We start from the raw sequence: 19,663 nt of genomic DNA, 5'->3' as shown, positions 1-19,663 counted from the left end.
ACCCCATCTCTACAAAAAATTTAAAAAGTTAGCCAGGCTTGGTTGGCTTGGTTGGGTATGGTGGCTCATGCCTGTAATCCCAGCACTTAGGGAGGCCAAAGCAAGTGGATCACCTGAGGTCAGGAGTTCAACACCAGCCTGGCCAACATGGTGAAACCCTGTCTCTACCAAAAATAAAAAAATTAACCAGGTGTGGTGGCGCACTCCTGTAATCCCAGCTACTCAGGAGGCTGAGGCACGAGAATCGCTTGAACCCAGGAGGCGGAGTTTGCAGTGAGCCAGGATGGTGCCACTAAACTCCAGTCTGGGTGATAGACCAAGACTCTGTCTACAAAAAAAAAAAAAAAAATTAGCCAGGCAGGATGGCATGTGCCTGTAGTCCCAGCTACTTGAGAAACTGAGGCCAGAGGATCACCTGAGCCCAGGAGGTCGAGGCTGCAGTGAACTATGATCATGCCACTGTGACAGAGCAAGACCCTGTCCCTTAAAAAAAAAGAAAATATAGAAGAATATTTAATAACATAAGGAAATATTTATTATTTGTTAAGGAGGAAAAAGCAAATACAGAACAATAAACAGAGGACAATAGTAAACTGAAAAACATATACATCTACAGTACAAGATGTGGAATGATAATCAGTATTTAAAGAGTGACTAGTGATCTTTAGGTAGTGTTATCAAGGGTAATTTAAATTTTGTTTCTGCGGGTCCATATTTTACAAATATTCCATAACAAACGTAGAGCATTTTTTACATCAAAATATATATTAAAATATATATAAAGTATATTTTAATATATTATGTAAAAAGTGTCTATTTTTTCTTTCTTAGACATGGAGTGTTGATGAGGTGCTTTTTCTTTTGTAGAGACGAAGAGGAAAGAAAAGAATATATATATATACACACTTACATATTTTTTACGTAATAACATATAAATATGCATATATGTTTTATGTAACAAAAATATATAAATATTTATATATTTTTTTCCTTTTGTAGAGATGGGGTATTACTATGTTGCCCAGGCTGGTCTCAAACTCCTGGCCTCAAGTGATGGTCCTGCCTCAGCCTCCCAAAGTGCTAGGATTACAGGCATGAGCCACTGTGCCTAGCCTATATTCATTTTCAAATGTGAAATTTTAAAATTAGTTTTAAAAATAGTTGAAATAAATTCATCTTCTATTCTAGTTGTCAAATCATAATATTTGTACTCTGAACCATGAATCAATCACATGTTGACACAAGGTACTATTTTAAGTACTATTTAAGTAATAAGACTAACAGGAAAAAGGTAAACACACTTAAAAATCTATCAGATTTTATCATCTAAATTATCTAAGTCATTCAATAATATGTAAACAAGATAAGAATCATTCTACACCGATGAAATTACCTAATATGTAAAAAATACTTTCAAAGTTTCTCCCAGTTCTCATGAGTATACTAAAATCTTACACATCAAGATAAAATCTATTTTTCCCTCTCTTGCTGGTCTAACCCTAGAGCACTTCTTATCTGTACTCTCAATTAGACATATACAATAGCCATGTATAATAATGAGCAGCTTTGGTAACAGAAGAAGTCAAAAGGCCCAAGATGAGAACCTTATCACCTACATTTTCTTCCTCCTCCTCATTATTATTATTATTATTGGAGATGGGGTCCCACTGTGTTGCCCATGCTGACCTCAAACTCCTGGGCACAAGTGATCCTCCAGACTTGGCCTCCCAAGTGCAGGGATTTCAGGTGTGAGCCACCCTGTCCTGCCCCTCTTACATTTTCAACTCTTAGACCTGGGCAAGTTAACTTACCTCTCTGAATCTCACTTTTCCTAGCTCTAAAATAGAATAATAATATTTATCTCATAGGGTTTTTGTGAAGACTACATCAAAGAACACATGCTAAATGCTCAGTACAGAGCCTGAAGAATAGACGGTACTCAATAAGTGGTGACTGTTATTAAAGTCACAATGCAATAGTTTTTAAGTCAGAAAACTTGTCAAGCCTCTGAAAACCTGTATGACCCTGGGCAAGCTACTTACCCTGTATGGACCTCAGTTTCATCTTCTGCAAAACACACACACATATATAATACCTATCTTACAGGTATGTGCCAAGAATTAAACAAAACTGTATACAAAAAGCATCTTGCATATATTAGGTGCTCAACAAATTGTAGCTAGCATCATTATTAGGTACAAAAATAAACATTTGAGTACAGGGATTAGCAGTTTACAAAGTATTTTTATGTATACGAGTATATGTAATTCTATGAATTATTTAAATAAGTGTATTTAATTCTTAAATTAGGTGTAAATTTCAGAAAAAAGTAAAATACAGGCAATCTCTTCTAAGCACACAAAAATAAAAGGCCTTTTTTTTAGTCTAAAAGTAAAAATGTGTTCCCTATAACTGGATCCACTTTAACATTCTTAAAGTCCAAATAAATCAAAAAGAGTTGAAAGGGGAAATGTTTATTTTTTCTGCCTCTGGAAGAAGGGAAAAAAAATTCTAAGTCCTTAGAAAGAAAACAGAGATAAAATTGTTCAATTTTTTTAATGACTTCACATTTCTTTACACAACTAAAATGTAAGTGCCTTTAATACAAGAGCTCTTAAAGTTCTGATTTCCTGTACTATATATACCTTTGTGCAGAAGCAGTAAAACACTATAGTTAAAAACCACAGACTGTGGAGCCTGACTACCTTGATTCAAATTCTGGCTCCATCATAGCTGTGTGACCTTAGGCAAGTTTTAACTGTTTTAACTTCTCCCTACCTGTTTCCAACATCTGGCAAATGGAGATTCCTCCTGGGACTGTAGTAAGGATTAAATGAGTTAGTACACTTAAAAATATTCATCAGAGAGCCTAGCAAATGGATGGCACATCACAACTGTTTACCATTTTTGTTACTGATTTATTACTGCCACCTCGAAATGCTTATATCTATGTCAACAAATACGTGCCACTTTGTGGACAATTTCAACAAATGTCTACCTAAAATGAGACCTGTTTAAGAAGTACCTTAATACGGTTTCCACTACCAATAAGGATACAGCAATTGCTGCTAGAGAGGATTTTAGGGCAAAGGTAAGTAAAGTCAATCCCTTTCTTACATCTTCTGTCACACAGAGGAGTAACATCTTTGCTTGCTAAAAGAAGTTCAGAGCCAAGAGTTTTATAATTTAGGCATGACACACACCAACCCAGCAGACATAATATTCTCCAACATGTCATAAAGATTAAATAAGATACAGTAAATGGAAGTGTACGAAAGTTACATGTGTATTAAATACTATTTTATGTATGTACTTGAGAAAATTGCAGCAATGTATTTCTCCAATCTCATATTGTTGCTTTCTAACTCCAAAACTAGTGTTCTGCCCACTGCAAACCAGGGGCCAGAGTAACAAGACACAAAGTCAGATTAAAGTTGCCATCCCACTAAATCATTTCCTGCTTGAAATGTACTTTCTTAAAATGTCTGTACAACAGATAACGCAAATAGTACTTGTATTATCCAAGCCTCAGGCCTACACTAAAAATTTAAGGAGTGACATCCTGGAAATAGGCCAATTCAAGACCAGAAAAATGTCTCTACAATTAGATCAAACAATGCCACACCAATTCCCAACTGTCCATAATCCTAGCCTGAGTATAAAAAAAAGCTGAATAACTTCAGATTCAAGAACATGATAACCCAGAATATCAGAGGTCAAGTACATACGGCCACATTTCAACTCCAAGTACATGGCTGGAATGTTTACCTGGCTCACTCCCAAACTGAAAGTTGGGTTTCAGCATCAATCAGGGATACGGCCATGAATAGGCTACGCAGGCCAGATCAAACCACAGGTCACTTGGCACCCTTCATTGGGCCAGATCCTACTGAATGCCAACCCTTGACCTGGTGAATAAAACGGGAGGCTGGCAGTCAAGACAGATTCTTCCAGTTGCAGCTCCATTTTGAGATTCTTCATTGATATAACCAGTGAAATCAAATTTGGATAAATGTGAAGAATTTCTCAAATATAGGTGGAAAACTTACTTGAGTATGCTTCACAGATCTAGCCACTTTTTTGTTTAGCAAAATATTCAGTAAAATACATTATTGATTAATTTGTTTTGTTCATAAAATCGTTTCGGTCCTGTGAAATGGTTAAAGGGACAACTGGCACTTTTCTTCAGGATCTGCACAGCTCTTAAGCCTTTACTAAGCCAGTTTCTCCACTAGCACGTAAAATTGGAGTTAGATTTGCTCCTCCTTTCAAAGATAAGCCAAAGATAAATAAGATACTATGTAAGAGTATTTTCAGCATTTCAGAAGGAACTTGCTAGAGAGAAAAAAAAAAACAAAAAACCCTAACAATGCAAGTGAACTCTTTTTTAACACCTAAATCAGGGATCAAGACAAAGCCGGTGTTGAAAATCAAATTCATTAAAGCCAGATTTTTCTATGTTTGAGTTTCTGTGTTGGGAAACGGGTCTGTGTCTATAAAAACCCATCTTCTAATGAGCTGTAATACTGAAATTCTTCGGTAATGTCACTCCTTCCCACTCCCTATCTTTTTCAGAACTTCCAGGCATTAAAGACAACGTCTGCCAATCCTACAACTTCTCCCCGCCTGCTAGGATTCAGATGGATTCCACAACTTTTCAGCCTTCCGTGACTTGTAACACTACTCTAGAGCTAATCACTTTTAATGACCCCACTCTGGAATAGGCACTCCTCGGCTTTCCACTTTGTCCCAGCAGCAATCGACTGAACGACATGTCCCCCGACGCCGACCACCTCGGACGACCTCAGACATTCGGGGTAGTTTGCAAGCGGGCCAGGCCCCGCAAGCTCGGATTCCTGCCCCACCTCCCAGGGCCGCCCGTCCCCTAAGCCCTCCTCAACCTCAACCCCCAAATCCCAAGCGCAGAACTGGGCTTCCGGTTCTCCTGTGCGCGCCCCGGATCCACCACACACCTCTCTCCTTCTCCCTGGGCTCGCTCTCAGGACCCTAACCCCTTCCCGAGCGGGGCCGAGCAACGCTCTCAGCAGCTGAACTAAGACTCCGGAGGCCGCACGTCCCCCTCAGCAGGCCCCGCCTGGGCCTCTCGGCTCGGCTGCCCTCCATTGCACCCCTGGCCCAAAAGTGCTGACGCGGAAGAGTGGGACAGCACGAGCTCAGGGCCCGGCACTTACTCGGGAAGGTAGGTGGAGGAAAAGGAGCTCCACTTGTGTAGCGCGTAGGGGAGAAGCCGGCACTCCGGCGCCGCAGCGAGAGCTCCGCCGGCCGCCATCTTGTCAGCACCGTAGCGGCCGCCACCGACCGCTGGCCGCGAACGGAGGAGCGGAGGGGGCGTGGCCTGCTCTTAAAGGGGCCGCCGCCCTCCCCGGCAGTCTGCGCTCCCTGCCCCGCATGGTTACCCGGGCCCAGCTAGGGGCCACGGTCCTATCTCGGGGTTTTCCGCGTGGCTCGCTCCTTGACGGCCGAGCGACACTGGGTCTGAGGTGTAAGCTCTTCCCTGGGGCTTGGAGGGGAATGGCGCAAAGGACTTTTCTTACAAGCAGAGGTAAGGACAAGCCAAGATGATTACGAGCAGAAAAGGAAAATAAGAAGACCAAGTTGGAAAAGGCACGCCTGTGCGCTTTTGGAAGCCACTGCCCTCGCCAGTTTGTAAGTCCTTTACGGAAACAACACTGAAAGGAGCTGGAGGGCGGTAGCTAATATGTTGTCCTCCTGGAATGGTCCTGGTTTTAAATGTCTTGTCCCCGCCTTCCAGAGTCAGATGGAGACAGGAAAAGGAAATGGTCCCGTGTCCTCCTACCCTGTTTGGTTTGCAGTCTGTGATGCCCTGCATTGTAAACATTTCTTGTGATCCGCGTCCTACTAATCTTGTGGCATTGGTTTCCTCGGGAATGACGTTCACCCACAGACCGAGTGGGGAAGCTGCGTGTCATCATTTTTTCAGTTGGCAAATCTGCCCACTTTGAACTGACATAATTGTAGCCTAAAAGTTCAGCGAGAGAGAAGTTCAGGAAAAAGACTATTCCTTCTTAGACGGAACAGCAGCCCTGAAAACCATATGGACATCATAACAGCTTCTTATAACAAAAGGAGCACTTGGTCTAAATATCTGGCAGTTTTAGGTAATATTCTCATCAAGTACCTGTTTGTCGTAGTTACGCATATTTATTCCTTGGCTTAGCCACTGCAGTTACCAAAGAGTATGTCTTTTATTGTCTAAGAGGTTAGACTCCTGAAAGCCTGGACAGTGTCATAATCTCCACCTGAAGAGTGGAAAAATTCAAGCAGAGTTTCTCAGGAAATGGCCAAGTGAGTCAAAACACCTCAATAATTGTATTCTCTTTCCGTTGTAATCATTAACCTGCCGAAACTCCCTCAAGTCCTTTCCTGACTTCCTGTTTCTATAGGTGGAAATTTAATGATAGGCTCTCCTAGGATATCAGATCAAAAAAGCCAAATAGAAAGGCCAGGCTGGGCACAATGGCTCACGCCTGTAATCCCAGCACTTTGGGAGGTCCAGGTGGGAGGATCACTTGAGCCCAGGAGTTTGAGACCAGCCTGGTCAACATAGCAAGACCCCCATCTCTAAAATAACAAAAATAAAATAAAATAAGAAAGGCCACAAGTACGTTCACCTTTAAAATTACATGTGCTTGGCCAGGCATGGTGGCTCACACCTGTAATCCCAGCACTTTGGGAGGCCGAGGCAGGTGGATCACCTGAGGTCAGGAGTTCGAGACCAGAGTGGTCAACATGGTGAAACCCTGTCTCTACTAAAAATACGAAAGTTAGCTGTGTGTGGTGACATACACCTATAATCCCAGCTACTTGGGAGGCTGAGGCATGAGAATCAGTTGAACCCAGGAGGTGGAAGTTGCAGCGAGCCAAGATCACACCAGCACTCCAGCCTGGGAAACAGAGTGAAACTCTTGTCTTGGAAAAATAAATAAAATACAGTAAAATGAAAAAGTACATGTGCTCTGTGTGCTGCAGCAGGTTGGAAAAGTATGTGTTCCTTAAGGGAATGCTGTAACCCTAGTGACTTGGGTTGGGAGCTGTCAGAGACCATGGGAAAGGGCCAGAGAATGTTAGCCCCAGAGAGGATATGGTGGTTATCTTTGGAGAAAATAGACACTTTAAAGGGGAGGAATTAACTCACCCCAATTCCTTTGGGCCCCAGATTTTCTAATTCCACTTCTCACCTTAATGTAAGTCAAGTCCTTGTTCTTTTCCCGACATAGTTCCTGAGCAATCTTTTTAAAAAACACATACTAACTAGTTCTTCTTAGGCTTAAATCCTTTTGGTGACTTTCAGCCCCCTTCTAAACTGTTTAACAGAGGCCCTTCATAATCTACCTTGATTTTTCTCTCCGGCTTCCCTTGCCCCCACCCCCCATCTTTCTCCTTTGCGCTTTTGACATCTGTCCACTCACTAGCACACTGAATTTGTTCCCATAGAGTCCATGTTCTCTGTAGCCTCCAGGGCTTACTCTAAGCCAGGCTTGAAATATTCTTTACCATACTTTACCTGGCTAACTCCAGCTCATCCTGTAGACTATTTAGTCCTGGAAATTTTTTTGGTTTTCTTTTTTTTTTGAGACGGGGTCTCACTCTGACTCTGTCACCTAGGATGCAGTGCAGTCACATGAACATGGCTCACTGCAGCCTTGACCTCCTGGGTTTAAAGGGTCATCCTGCCTCAGCCTCCCATGTAGCTGGGACCGTAGGCAGACGTCACCACACCAAGTTACTTTTTTGATTTTTTTGTAGACACCGGGTTTCCCTCTGTTGCCCAGGCTGGTCTTGAACTCCTGGGCTCAAGCGATCCTTCTGCCTCGGCCCGGCCTCCCAAAGTGCTGAGATTACAGGTGTGAGCCACTGCGTCTGTCCGAAAATCTTTCTTCATCACCTGCTTTGGGATTAGGTGACCGTTTTCTTCATTTTTTTTTTTTCCTATGCAAGCTAACACAAGAGAGGTAACATTTTTTACATTTCTCTTAGCACTCTAAGTTTCCCTCTTTATCTTTGCACACATCACAATAGATTTTAATTTCCTCTTTATTTCTCTTTCTCTCTAAATGATAGCTCCCATGAAGATAAGAGTCGTACATATCTTGTTCACAGTTGTATCCTCAGTCCTCTTGATGTGCCTAGCAAATAGAAGATGTTCAGTAAATATTTATCAAAGAATGAATGAATAATGCTAAAAGAGAACTTGAATTAGAGACTTTTGAGTTGCAAAGGAAAAAAAAAATGCCAGCACTTTTCAGACTACAAACCTGTATCCCAGAGGTATAATTGCTACTCAGAAGGTAAAGACACAGGATAGTGTGGCTTTCCTGCATCACAAATTTTATAAATGGCAAAATAATTTAAAGCATTCCTATGTTAACATAAATACAGATAGTTATATTATGATACTGAGCCGAAAATTTTTTTAAATGTTAAGAAAAGAACTTTATCTGAGGAATGCAAATCCTTTTAAATTATGAGGCCCAGAGAGGCATTAAAGTGAAACAGCGATCTTGTCCTTCTCCCCTACTTTTAAGCTGTGTATTTGTCTCTTGAAACTGCTTACTATTGCCACACAAGCTAAACATTAAGCTACAGATTAATGCTGCACCAGACATTATAACCCACATCCTATAGTTTCATAATGTATAGCCAATCAGTATCTTGTTTTATTTTAATGTAAATTCTTGGTAAATAACTCAGGAACTGCCTCATCTTTCCCTTTAAAAATCCACTTGCAACTGCTGCTACTCAGAGTGTATATTCAAGGCAACTTGAATCTATGTTCCCGAGTTGCAGTCATCAAGCTTGGCCCAAATAAACTCCCAACTTATATTAATTTTGCCTCAACTTCTTCCTTTTAGGTCGAACATCTAGAGTAAGTCAGCAGGATACGGACTGATTCCCCACACACCTGGTGTTTCTCTCTGAAAGCAACGCTTGGTACCAGTGTGAACTCTCCTCCTTCAGAAGCCTCGTCAGGTGTTTCAGGCGAGTTCTCCTGAATGTGGACCTCCCACTCTTGGGTTGAAGGCCCAGACTTTATTTGGGCTGTTTTTTAAACCCTTTCTTTCCTTTAAGTGTGAGGGCTTTGGTCTCTGTCTTTGGACAGAAGATCCGGGTAAAGAGCTCTGCCTTTTTCCCCGCTCTGTCTTACAGCAGAGGTGCAGGTCATGGTTTTTCTGCCTCTGCTTCAGAACCAGGGGTTTGGGTCAAGGTTTTTTCACCTCTGTCTCACAGCAGAGGTTTGAGTGAAAGAACTGGCAGTTAGGCACCAGTGGTTTCATTTTATATTGTGTGCCTTTGAGATAGCAGTTGTTTACTATCGCTTGACAATTCTGAATTAGTCTTTAATTTTAACCAATTCCTGTTAGTTCGTAACTGAAATGTATACCCCTTTTGCTCTTCCAGATGGACGTAAGATGAGGGTCTGGTTGCCCATACCTTGAGGACTCTGTTGCCATCTGACAATTAGAGACAGTCCAAGACATGCCACAGTTTGATCCTAAACACATTCCTGGCTTTGGTCACTTTTGAAAAGTTCCTGAATTATGAGAAATCAATAATAAGAGTGTTCAAAACCTGAACACTCTTTTTAAAAATACCTGCTGGAATTACATATACAATTTATGGGGTACTGTCTTGTAGTGTCTGGGAAAGTAGACCCATCTAACCTGGAATGATCATAGGCAACAGTGACCAAAAATGGGCATCTTTTGATATACCTAAAGTCATTTATTTGTACACACCATTGGAAAGAGCTGGTTTTAGAACCAGACATGTAAATATGAGACTTACTTCCACTGGCACCTAAAAACTTCTAAAAGAAATCCTGAAAGAAAAAATCACCTTCATTCAAGAGGTAAACAAAGGGATATTTGAAACTATTTAAAAAGACTTCGGAGTCTTTCTCCCTTTCACCTCCAGATCCTCCTTTTCCTTCCAGCTCTGTGATCTGAACTCATCCCTTTCTGCTTCTTCCCTTGGCCTCCATACATTTCTTAGGCAGAGATTTTTTAAAATTTCACAATGTACACATTTCCTTCTCTCAGGGGAAATGAATTTAAATTTAGAGCAGAAGGAACAAGTAGAACAACAACAGAATGGGAATAAGACTGCTGAGACTATAAAAATGCAGATCCAACAAAATTTTTTCTACCCAGGTCTAGTGAATGACACTGTGATATGGTCTGGCTCTGTGTTCCAACCAAATGTCATCTCGATTTGTAATCCCCATGTGTGGGGGGAGAAGCCTGGTGGGAGGTGATTAGATCATGGAGGCAGTTTCCCCCGTGCTGTTCTCATGATAGTGAGGGAGTTCTCACGAGATCTGGACCCAAATGTCCATCTGTGACAGACTGGATTAAGAAAATGTGGCACATATACACCATGGAATACTATGCAGCCATAAAAAAGGATGAGTTTGCGGCGCTATTCACAACAGCAAAGACTTGGAAGCTGGAAACCATCATTCTTAGCAAACTATCACAAGAAGAGAAAACCAAACACCGCATGTTCTCACTCATAGGTGGGAACTGAACAATGAGATCACTTGGACTCGGGAAGGGGAACATCACACACTGGGGCTTATCATGGGGAGGGGGGAGGGGGGAGGGATTGCATTGGGGAGTTATACCAGATATAAATGATGAATTGATGGGTGCTGAAGAGTTGATGGATGCAGCACACCAACATGGCACAAGTATACATATGTAACAAACCTGCACGTTATGCACATGTACCCTAGAACTTAAAGTATAATAAAAAAAAAAAAAGTGTTTGGCAGTTCCCTTTCTGGCTTTCTCTGTCTTGCTGCCTTGTGAAGAAGGTGCTTGCTTCTCCTTCACCTTCCACCATGATTGTAAGTTTCCTGAGGCTTCCCCAGCCATGCAGAACTGTGAGTCAATTCAACCTCTTTTATTTATAAATTATGCAGTCTCGGGTAGTTCTTTATAACAGTGTGAGAATGAACTAATACACACTGATTTATTGACCCACTATCAGACAGTACCCTTTAAATCTTATCATGTCTTTAAAATGCTAACATTCAGGGAATTAGCTAAGCAGCATTCCAGATGAGATCAGATCTAAAACAAGATAAAATCCTTAAATGCTTAAACTGCCTGCTTTGGATTCCCTGTAAGATTTACCAAAAAACAAATACACAAACAAAAACAAAAACAAAGAAAACACTCCACCCAGCGATAAAATGCCTAGGATTTGGTGCTTTCACCACTGTAGCCTGAGTGCAATTGCTGGCCAGGGAGCTAATCTTATTTGTTTTAAAGTATTGTATGATTCTTGACCATTTGGGATACCATTTGTAATTGATCCTTATCCCTTCCATGGACAACTTTTGATTTCCTGTCTTTTTCCATTTGTGGCACATACAGACCATTTGGGCCTTTGTGAGTACTCAGCCGAGAAGCTGAGATCCTAGAAATCATGGCCAGACAGAAATGTGAATTGTACTTCACTTGTGGCTAAACTCCTTTCTTTGAGCTGTCTTTGGGGTGATTCTGGGTCTTGTGAGGACTGTGTTGCACCTCCTTTGGAGATGCCCCATGCAGCCTTGGTTAAGTCATAACCTTGATTAAGGCTTACTGGTTTTGGTGAGTCATTTGGAAGCATACCTTTTTTTTTTTTTTAAAGTTCAAAAGCCAGGAATAACAGCTATTTGTGCTGGCTAATACCTGATAATGAGAGATTTGAAAAGTTTTTCTTTTTTTTTTTTTAATTTTACTTTAAATTCTGTGATACATGTGCAGAATGTGCAGGTTTGTTACATAGGTATACATGTGCCATGGTTGTGTGCTACACTTACCAACTGTCATCTAGGTTTTAAGCCCTACGTGCTTTAGGTATGTGTCCTAATGCTCTCCCTCCCCTTGGCCCCACTCCCTGACTGGCCCCAGTGTGTGATGTTCCCCTCCCTGTGTCCATGTGTTCTCATTGTTCAACTCCCATTTATGAGTGAGAACATGTGGTGTTTGGTTTTCTGTTCCTGTGTTGATTTGCTGAGAATGATGGTTTCCACCTTCATCTATGTCCCTGGAAAGGACATGAACTCGTTCTTTTTTATGGCTGCATAGTATTCCATGGTGTATATGTGCCACATTTTCTTTATCCAGCCTATCATTGATGGCCATTTGGGTTGGTTCCAAGTCCGTGCTATTATAAAGTGCTGCAGCAAACATACATGTGTGTGTGTCTTTATACCAGAATGATTTATAACCCTTTCAGTATATACCCAGTAATGGGATTGCTGGGTCAAATGGTATTTCTGGTTCTAGATCCTTGCGGAATCACCACACTGTCTTCCACAATCACAATGGTTGGATTAATTTACACTCTCACCAACAAGTGTAAAAGCTTTCCTGTTTCTCCACAGCATTGCCAGCATCTGTTTGCTGACTTTTTAATAATTGCCATTGTAACTGGCATGAGATAACATCTCACTGTGGTTTTCAGTTGCATTTCTCTAATGACCAGTGATGATGAGCTTTTTTTCATGTTTTTTGGCCACATAAATCTCTTCTTTTGGAAGTGTGTGTTCATATTCTTTGCCCACTTTTTGATGGGGTTGTTTGTTTTTTCTTGAAAATTTGTTTAAGTTCCTTGTAGATTCTGGATATTAGACCTTTGACACATGGGTAGATCGCAAAATTTTTCTCTCATTCTGTAGGTTGCCTGTTCACTCTGGTGATAGTTTCTTTAGCTGTGCAGAAGCTCTTTAGTTTAATTAGATCCCATTTGTCAGTTTTTGCTTTGGTTGCAGTTGCTTTTGGTGTTTTAGTCATGAAGTCTTTGCCCATGCCTGTGTCCTAAATGGTATCGCCTAGGTTTTCTTCTAGGGTTTTTATGGTTTTGGATTTTACATTTAAGTCTTTAATCTATCTTGAGTTAATTTTTGTATAAGGCGTAAGGAAGGGGTCCAGTTTCTGTTTTCTGCATATGGCTAGTTTTCCCAGCACCACTTATTAAACAGGGAATCCTTTCCTCATTGCTTGTTTTTGTCAGGTTTGTCAAAGATCAGATGGTTGTAGATGTGTGGTGTTATTTCTGAGGTCTCTGTTCTGTTCCATTGGTCTATTATCTGTTTTGGTACCAGTATCATGACGTTTTGGTTACTGTAGCCTTGTAGTATAGTTTGAGGTCAGGTAGTGTGATGCCTCCAACTTTGTTATTTTTGCTTATGATTGTCTTGGCTATGCAGGCTATTTTTTGGTTCCATATGAAATTTAAAGTAGTTTTTTCAAATTCTGCGAAGAAACTCAATGGTAGCTTAATGGGAATAGCATTGAATCTATAAATTACTTGGGGCAGTATGGCCGTTTTCATGATATTGATTCTTCCTATCCATGAGCATGGAATTTTTTTCCATTTGTTTGTGTCCTCCAATTTCCTTGAGCAGTGGTTTGCAGTTCTTGAAAAGGTCCTTCATGTCCCTTGTAAATTGTATTCCTAGGTATTTTATTCTCTTTGTAGCAATTGTGAATAGGGAGTTCACTTGTGATTTGGCACTCTGTTCTCTATGATTGGTGTATAGGAATGCTTGTGATTTTTGCACATTGATTTTGTATCCTGAGACTCTGCTGAAGTTGCCTATCAGCTTAAGGCGATTTTGGGACTGAGACAATGGGTTTTCTAAATATATAATCATGTCATCTGCAAACAGAGACAAGTTGACTTCCTCTTTTCCTATTTGAATACCCTTTATTTCTTTCTCTTGCCTGAGTGCCCTGGCCAGAACTTCCAATACTGTGTTCAATAGGAGTGGTGAGAGAGGGCATCCTTGTCTTGTGCCGGTTTCCAAAGGGAATGCCTCCAGCTTTTGCCCATTCAGTATGATATTAGCTATGGGTTTTTCATAAATAGCTGTTACTGTTTTGAGATACCTTCTATCAATACCTAGCTTATTGAGAGTTTTCAACATGAAGAGATGTTGAATTTCATCGAAGGCCTTTTCTGCATCTATTGAGATAATCACGTGGTTTTTGTCATTGGTTCTATTTACATGATGGATTACATTTGTTGATTTGTGTATGTTGAACCAGCCTTGCATCCCAAGGATGAAGCCATCTTGATCGTGGTGGATATGCTTTTTGATGTGCTGCTGGATTCGGTTTGCCAGTATTTTATTGAGGATTTTCACATCAATGTTCATCAGGGTTATTGGCCTAAAATTTTCTTTTTTTGTTGTGTCTCTGCCAGGTTTTGGTATCAGGAGGACACTGGCCTCATAAAACGAGTTAGGGAGGAGTCCCTCTTTTTCTGTTGTTTGGAATAGTTTCAGAAGGAATAGTACCAGCTCCTCTTTGTACCTCTGGTAGAATTCGGCTGTCAGTCCGTCTGGTCCTGGGCTTTTTTTGGTTGGTAGGCTATTAACTACTGCCTCAATTTCAGGGCCTGTTATTGGTCTATTCAGGGATTCCACTTCTTCCTGGTTTAGTCTTGGGAGAGTGTATGTGTCCAGGAATGTATTTCTTCTAGATTTTCTAGTTTATTTGCGTGGAGGTGTTTATAGTATTCTCTGATGGTAGTTTGTATTTCTGTGGGATCAGAGGTGAGATCCCTTTTATCATTTTTTATTGTGTCTATTTGATCCTTCTCTCTTCTTTGTTAGTCTAGCTAGTGGTCTATTTTGTTAATTTTTTCAAAAAACTGCCTCTGAATTCATTGATTTTTTGAAGAGTTTTTCATGTCTCTATCTCCTTCAGTTCTGCTTTGATCTTAGTTATTTCTTGCCTTCTGCTAGCTTTTGAATTTGTTTGCTCTTGCTTCTCTAGTTCTTTTAATTGTGATTTTAGTGTGACAATTTCAGATCTTTCCAGCTTTCTAATATGGGCATTTGGTGCTATAAATTTCTGTCTTAACACTGCTTTAGCTGTCTTGTCTTTTTGTTCTCATTGGTTTCAAAGAACTTCGTTATCTGCCTTAATTTTGTTATTTATCCAGGAGTCATTCAGGAGCAGGTTGTTCAATTTCCATGTAATTGTGCAGTTTTGAGTGAGTTTCTTAATCCTGAGTTCGAATTTAATTGCACTGTGGTCTGAGAGACTGTTTGTTATGATTTCCATTATTTTGCATTTGCTGAGGAATGTTTTACTTCCAATTATGCGGTCAATTTTAGAATAACCGCCATGTGGTGCTGAGAAGAATGTATATTCTGTTGATTTGGGGTGGAGAGTTCTATAGATGTCTGGAGAGTTCTATAGATGTCTGTTAAGTCCACTTGATCCAGAGCTGAGTTCAAGTCCTGAATATCCTTGTTAATTTTCTGTCTTGTTGACCTGTCTAATATTGACAGTGGGGTGTTAAAGTCTCCCATTATTGTGTGGGAGTCTAAGTCTCTTTGTAGGTCTCTAAGAACTTGTTTATGAATCTGGGTGCTTCTGTATTGAGTGCATATATATTTAGGATAGTTAGCTCTTCTTGTTGCATTGATCCCTTTACCATTCTGTAATGCCCTTGTCTTTTTTGAACTTTTTGGGTTTAAAGTCTGTTTTATCAGAGACTAGGATTGTATCCCCTCCTTGTTTTTTTGCTTTCCATTTGCTTGGTAAATCCTCCTTTGTCCCTTTATTTTGAGCCTATATATGTCTTTGCACGTGAGATGGGTCTCCTAAATACAGCACACTGAAGCGTCTTGACTCTTTATTCAGTCTGTGTCTTTTAATTAGGGTGTTCAGCCTATTTACATTTAAGGTTAATATTATTATATGTGAATTTGATCCTGTCATCATGATGCTAGCTGGTTATTTTGCACATTAGTTGATGCAGTTTCTTCATAGTATCACTGGTGTTTATATTTTGGTGTGTTTTTGCAGTGGCTGGTACCGGTTTTTTTCTTTGCATATTTAGTGCTTCCATCAGGAGCTCTTGTAAGACTGGCCTGCTGGTGACAAAATCCCTCAGCATTTGCTTCTTTAGAAAGGACTTTATTTCTCCTTTGCTTAAGAAGCTTAGTTTGGTTGGGTATGAGATTCTGGGTTGAAAATTCTTTTCTTTAAGAATGTTGAATATTGGCCCCCATTCTCTTCTGGCTTGTAGGGTTTCTGCAAAGAGATCTGCTGTTGGTCTGATGGGCTTCTCTTTGTAGGCTACCTGAACTTTCTCTCTGACTGCCCTTAACATTTTCCCTTCATTTCAACCTTGGAAAATCTGATGATTATGTGTCTTGGGGTTGATCTTCTCGGGGAGTATCTTAGTGGTGTTCTCTGTATTTCCTGAATTTGAATGTTGGCCTGTCTTGCTAGGTTGGGGAAGTTCTGGATAATATCCTGAAGTGTGTTTTCCAACTTGGTTCCATTCTCCCCATCACTTTCAGATATACCAATCAATTGTAGGTTTGGTCTTTTCACATAACCCCATATTTCTTGGAGGCTTTGTTCATTCCTTTTCATTCTTTTTTCTCTAATCTTGTCTTTACACCTTATTTCAGCAAGGTGATCTTCAATCTCTGATATCCTTTCTTCCACTTGATTGATTCAACTATTGATACTTGTGTATGCTTCACCGCATTCTTGTGCTGTGTTTTTCAGCTCCATCAGGTCATTTATGTTTCTCTCTAAACTGGTTATTCTAGTTAGCAGTTCCTGTAACCATTTATCAAGGTTCTTAGCTTCCCTGAATTGGGGTAGAACATGTTCCTTTAGCTCAGAGGTGTTTGTTATTACCCACCTTCTGAAGCCTACTTCTGTCAATTCATTAATCTCATTCTCCAGTTTTGTGTCCTTGCTGGAGAGGAGTTGTGATCATTTGGAGGAGAAGAGGCATTCTGGTTTTTGGAATTTTCAGTGTTTTTCTGCTGACTTTTCCTCATCTTCATGGATTTATCTACCTTTGATCTTTGAGGCTGATGACATTTGAATGGGGTTTTTGTGTGGGAGTCTTTTTTTGTTGATGTGGTTGTTGCTTTCTGTTTGTAAGTTTTTCTTCTGGCAGGACCCTCTTCTGCAAGTCTGCTGCAGTTTGCTAAAGGTCCCCTCTAGACCCTATTTGCCTGGGTATCACCAGTGGAGGCTGCAGAACAGCAAAGATTGCTGCCTGCTCCTTCTTCTGTAAGCTTTGTCCTAGAGGGGCACCAGCCTGATGCCAGCCAGCGCTCTCCTATATGAGGTGTTGACCCCTGTTGACCCCTGTTGGGAGGTGTCTGTCAACCCCTGTTGGGAGCTTTCTCCCAGTCAGGAGGCATGGGGGTCAGGGACCCACCTGAGGAGGCACTTCATCCATTAGCAGAGCTGGTACACTGTGTTGGGAGAATATCTTTTGTCAGGAGCAGCTGCTCTCTTCAGAGCCAGCAGGCAGGAAAGCTTAAGTCTACTGAAGCTGTGCCCACAGCTGCCCTTCCCCAGTGCTCTGGGGACAATCCAGTGCTCTGTCCCAGGGAGATGAGAGTTTTATCTGTAAGCCCCTGACTGGGGCTGTTACCTTTCCTTCAGAGATGCCCTGCCCAGTGAGGAAGAATCTAGAGAAGCAGTCTGGCCACAATCGCTTTGCCACGCTGTGGTGAATTCTGCCCAGTCCAAACCTCCCAGTCTCCTTAGCACTGTCAGGGGAAAACTGCCTACCAAAGCCTCAGTAATGGCAGATGCCCCTCCCCCCACCAAGCTCAGTCATCCCAGGTCGACTTCAGACTGCTGTGCTGGCAGTGAGAATTTCAAGCCAGTGGTTCTTAGCTTGCTGGGCTCCGTGGGAGTGGGATCCACTTAGCAAGACCACTTGACTCCCTGGCTTCAGCCCCCTTTCCAGGGGAGTGAACGGTTCTGTCTCACTGGGGTTCCAGGCACCACTGTGGTACGAAGAAAAACTCCTGCGACTAGCTAGGTGCCTGCCCAAACAGCCTCTCAGTTTTGTGCTTGAAACCCAGGGCCCTGGTGGTGTAGGCTCATGAAGGAATCTCCTGATCTCTGGATTACAAAAACCATCAGAAGAGCATAGTACCCAGGCTGAGTAGCACAGTCCCTCATGGCTTCCCATAGCTGGGGCAGGGAGGTCCCCTGGCTCCTAGCACTTCCTGGGTGAAGCAGTGCCCCACCCTGCTTCTGCTTGCTCTCCGTGGGTTGCACCCATTGTCTAACCAGTCCCAATGAGATGAACTGGGTACCTCAGTTGGAAATGCAGAAATCACCTGCCTTCTGCATTGGTCTTGCTGGGAACTACAGACGGACCTGTTTCTATTTAGCCATCTTGGCCCCTCCTCAAAAAGTGTTTAAGAACTCCATAGTCAAAAGCGAGCGTCATTAAAAACAGATTCATGCAGGCATGGTGGCTCATGCCTGTAATCCCAGCCCACTTCAGGAGGCCACAGTGGAAGGATTGCTTGAGTCCAGCCTGGGCAATGTAATGAGTCCCTGTCTCTACAAAAGGTAAAAACAAAACTTAGCTGGGCATGGTGGTGCGTGCCTGTAGTCCCAGCTGCTTAGGAAGCTGAGGTGGGAGGATCATTTAAGCCCAGAATGTGTCAAGACTACATGAACTGTAATCATGCCACACTGCACTCCCGCTTGTGTGACAGAGTGAGACCCTGTTTCTATTTTTTTATTTTTCTTTCAGTATCACAGAACAGAGAGACCCTCTCTCTCAAAACAAACAAACCAGGGCCAGACATGGTGATTCATGCCTGTAATCCCAGCACTTTGGGAGGCTAAGGCAGGCGGATCATGACGTCAGGAGATCGATACCATCCTGGCTAACACAGGGAAACCTGGTCTCTACTAAAAATACAAAAAATTAGCTGGGCGTGGTGGCGGGTGCCTGTAGTCCCAGCTACTCCGGAGGGTGAGGCAGGATAATGGCGTGAACCTGGGAGGCGAAGCTTGTAGTGAGCCAAGATTGCACCACTGCACTCCAGCCTGGGCGATAGAGCAAGACTTCATTTCAAAAACAAACAAACAAACAAAAATGAGACTCAACCTCCTCCACCTCTCTGCTGTCTTCAGTACCACATGAAAGGATCTAGAGGAGACTTCTAATGACTCAGACCCCTTAAGGAAGACAGAAAAAGATGCCTCTCACTCCCTTTCTGGATTCTTCTGTCTTCCTGTGGAGTCTGAAGAGTCATGGAGAGATTTCATGACAGTTTCCAACACAAAACTCTGGTCTCTTTTGTATCATGTCACCTGATCCCTTTGGCTTTTAGGAGTACTGGATATCATTCTGTTCTGTCAGAGAACACTTAACCTTTGTGTGTGTGATGGCTGGCAAGTTACTGATGAGAATTATAATATTGGAGTTGGCTGACAGAAGTTGTTTACAGTGAATGGTTATTATTATTACTACAGGGAGTTACTGGTTTCTTTGCTTGTTAAGATAAGAAAGGCATGGTTTAAATACTTAGAGAAATGTTTTTGTATTGAAGTACACCATGAAAGTGTTGCATGGTCCAGTCCCATGGTATTTCCCCTCTTTTGGGGGACCCAGGATTCAGCCTAAAAATGGAATCCTTAATTTTTAAAGATCTAGATGCTTTGCCTTCAATTGCACCTGCTTTTCACATATTTAAATTATTAGGCTCTAAAAACTCTAAATGTTTTGTTGACCCTGTTACTTAATGGGCTCTGCCCTGAGCTCAGTGATCCAACTGGAAAACAGACTGCATTAAAAGCTACTTATCTAAGTGAAATAAGTC

General features: G+C 41.6%; 1 protein-coding gene and 1 long non-coding RNA gene across 3 annotated transcripts in view; one reads left to right on the top strand and one right to left on the bottom strand.

The window, feature by feature from the left end:
• The window catches only part of MKLN1 (muskelin 1, intracellular mediator containing kelch motifs), a 386,600-nt gene that overhangs the window by 154,810 nt on the left and 212,127 nt on the right, over positions 1-19,663 (bottom strand). The window contains exon 1 of one of the 2 annotated variants that reach the window (XM_011939627.1): positions 5,193-5,729. The exons of the other annotated variant lie outside the window; for it this stretch is intronic. Coding sequence (XP_011795017.1) covers positions 5,193-5,290 — 98 coding nt within the window. The 5' untranslated portion in view covers positions 5,291-5,729. Of the gene's footprint in view, positions 1-5,192; positions 5,730-19,663 lie in introns of those variants that run through there. 2 annotated transcript variants of the gene reach the window in all.
• LOC105510038 lies at positions 5,410-9,516 on the top strand. Its single transcript, XR_001001515.1, has 4 exons — positions 5,410-5,563; positions 6,200-6,327; positions 8,895-9,012; positions 9,442-9,516. It is a non-coding gene; the product is annotated as an uncharacterized LOC105510038 (long non-coding RNA).

The sequence above is a fragment of the Colobus angolensis genome, unplaced genomic scaffold (assembly GCF_000951035.1).
Source record: "Colobus angolensis palliatus isolate OR3802 unplaced genomic scaffold, Cang.pa_1.0 Scaffold182, whole genome shotgun sequence".
In the NCBI taxonomy this organism is placed as follows: domain Eukaryota; kingdom Metazoa; phylum Chordata; class Mammalia; order Primates; family Cercopithecidae; genus Colobus; species Colobus angolensis.
This window is presented reverse-complemented; position numbering and strand designations above follow the sequence as displayed.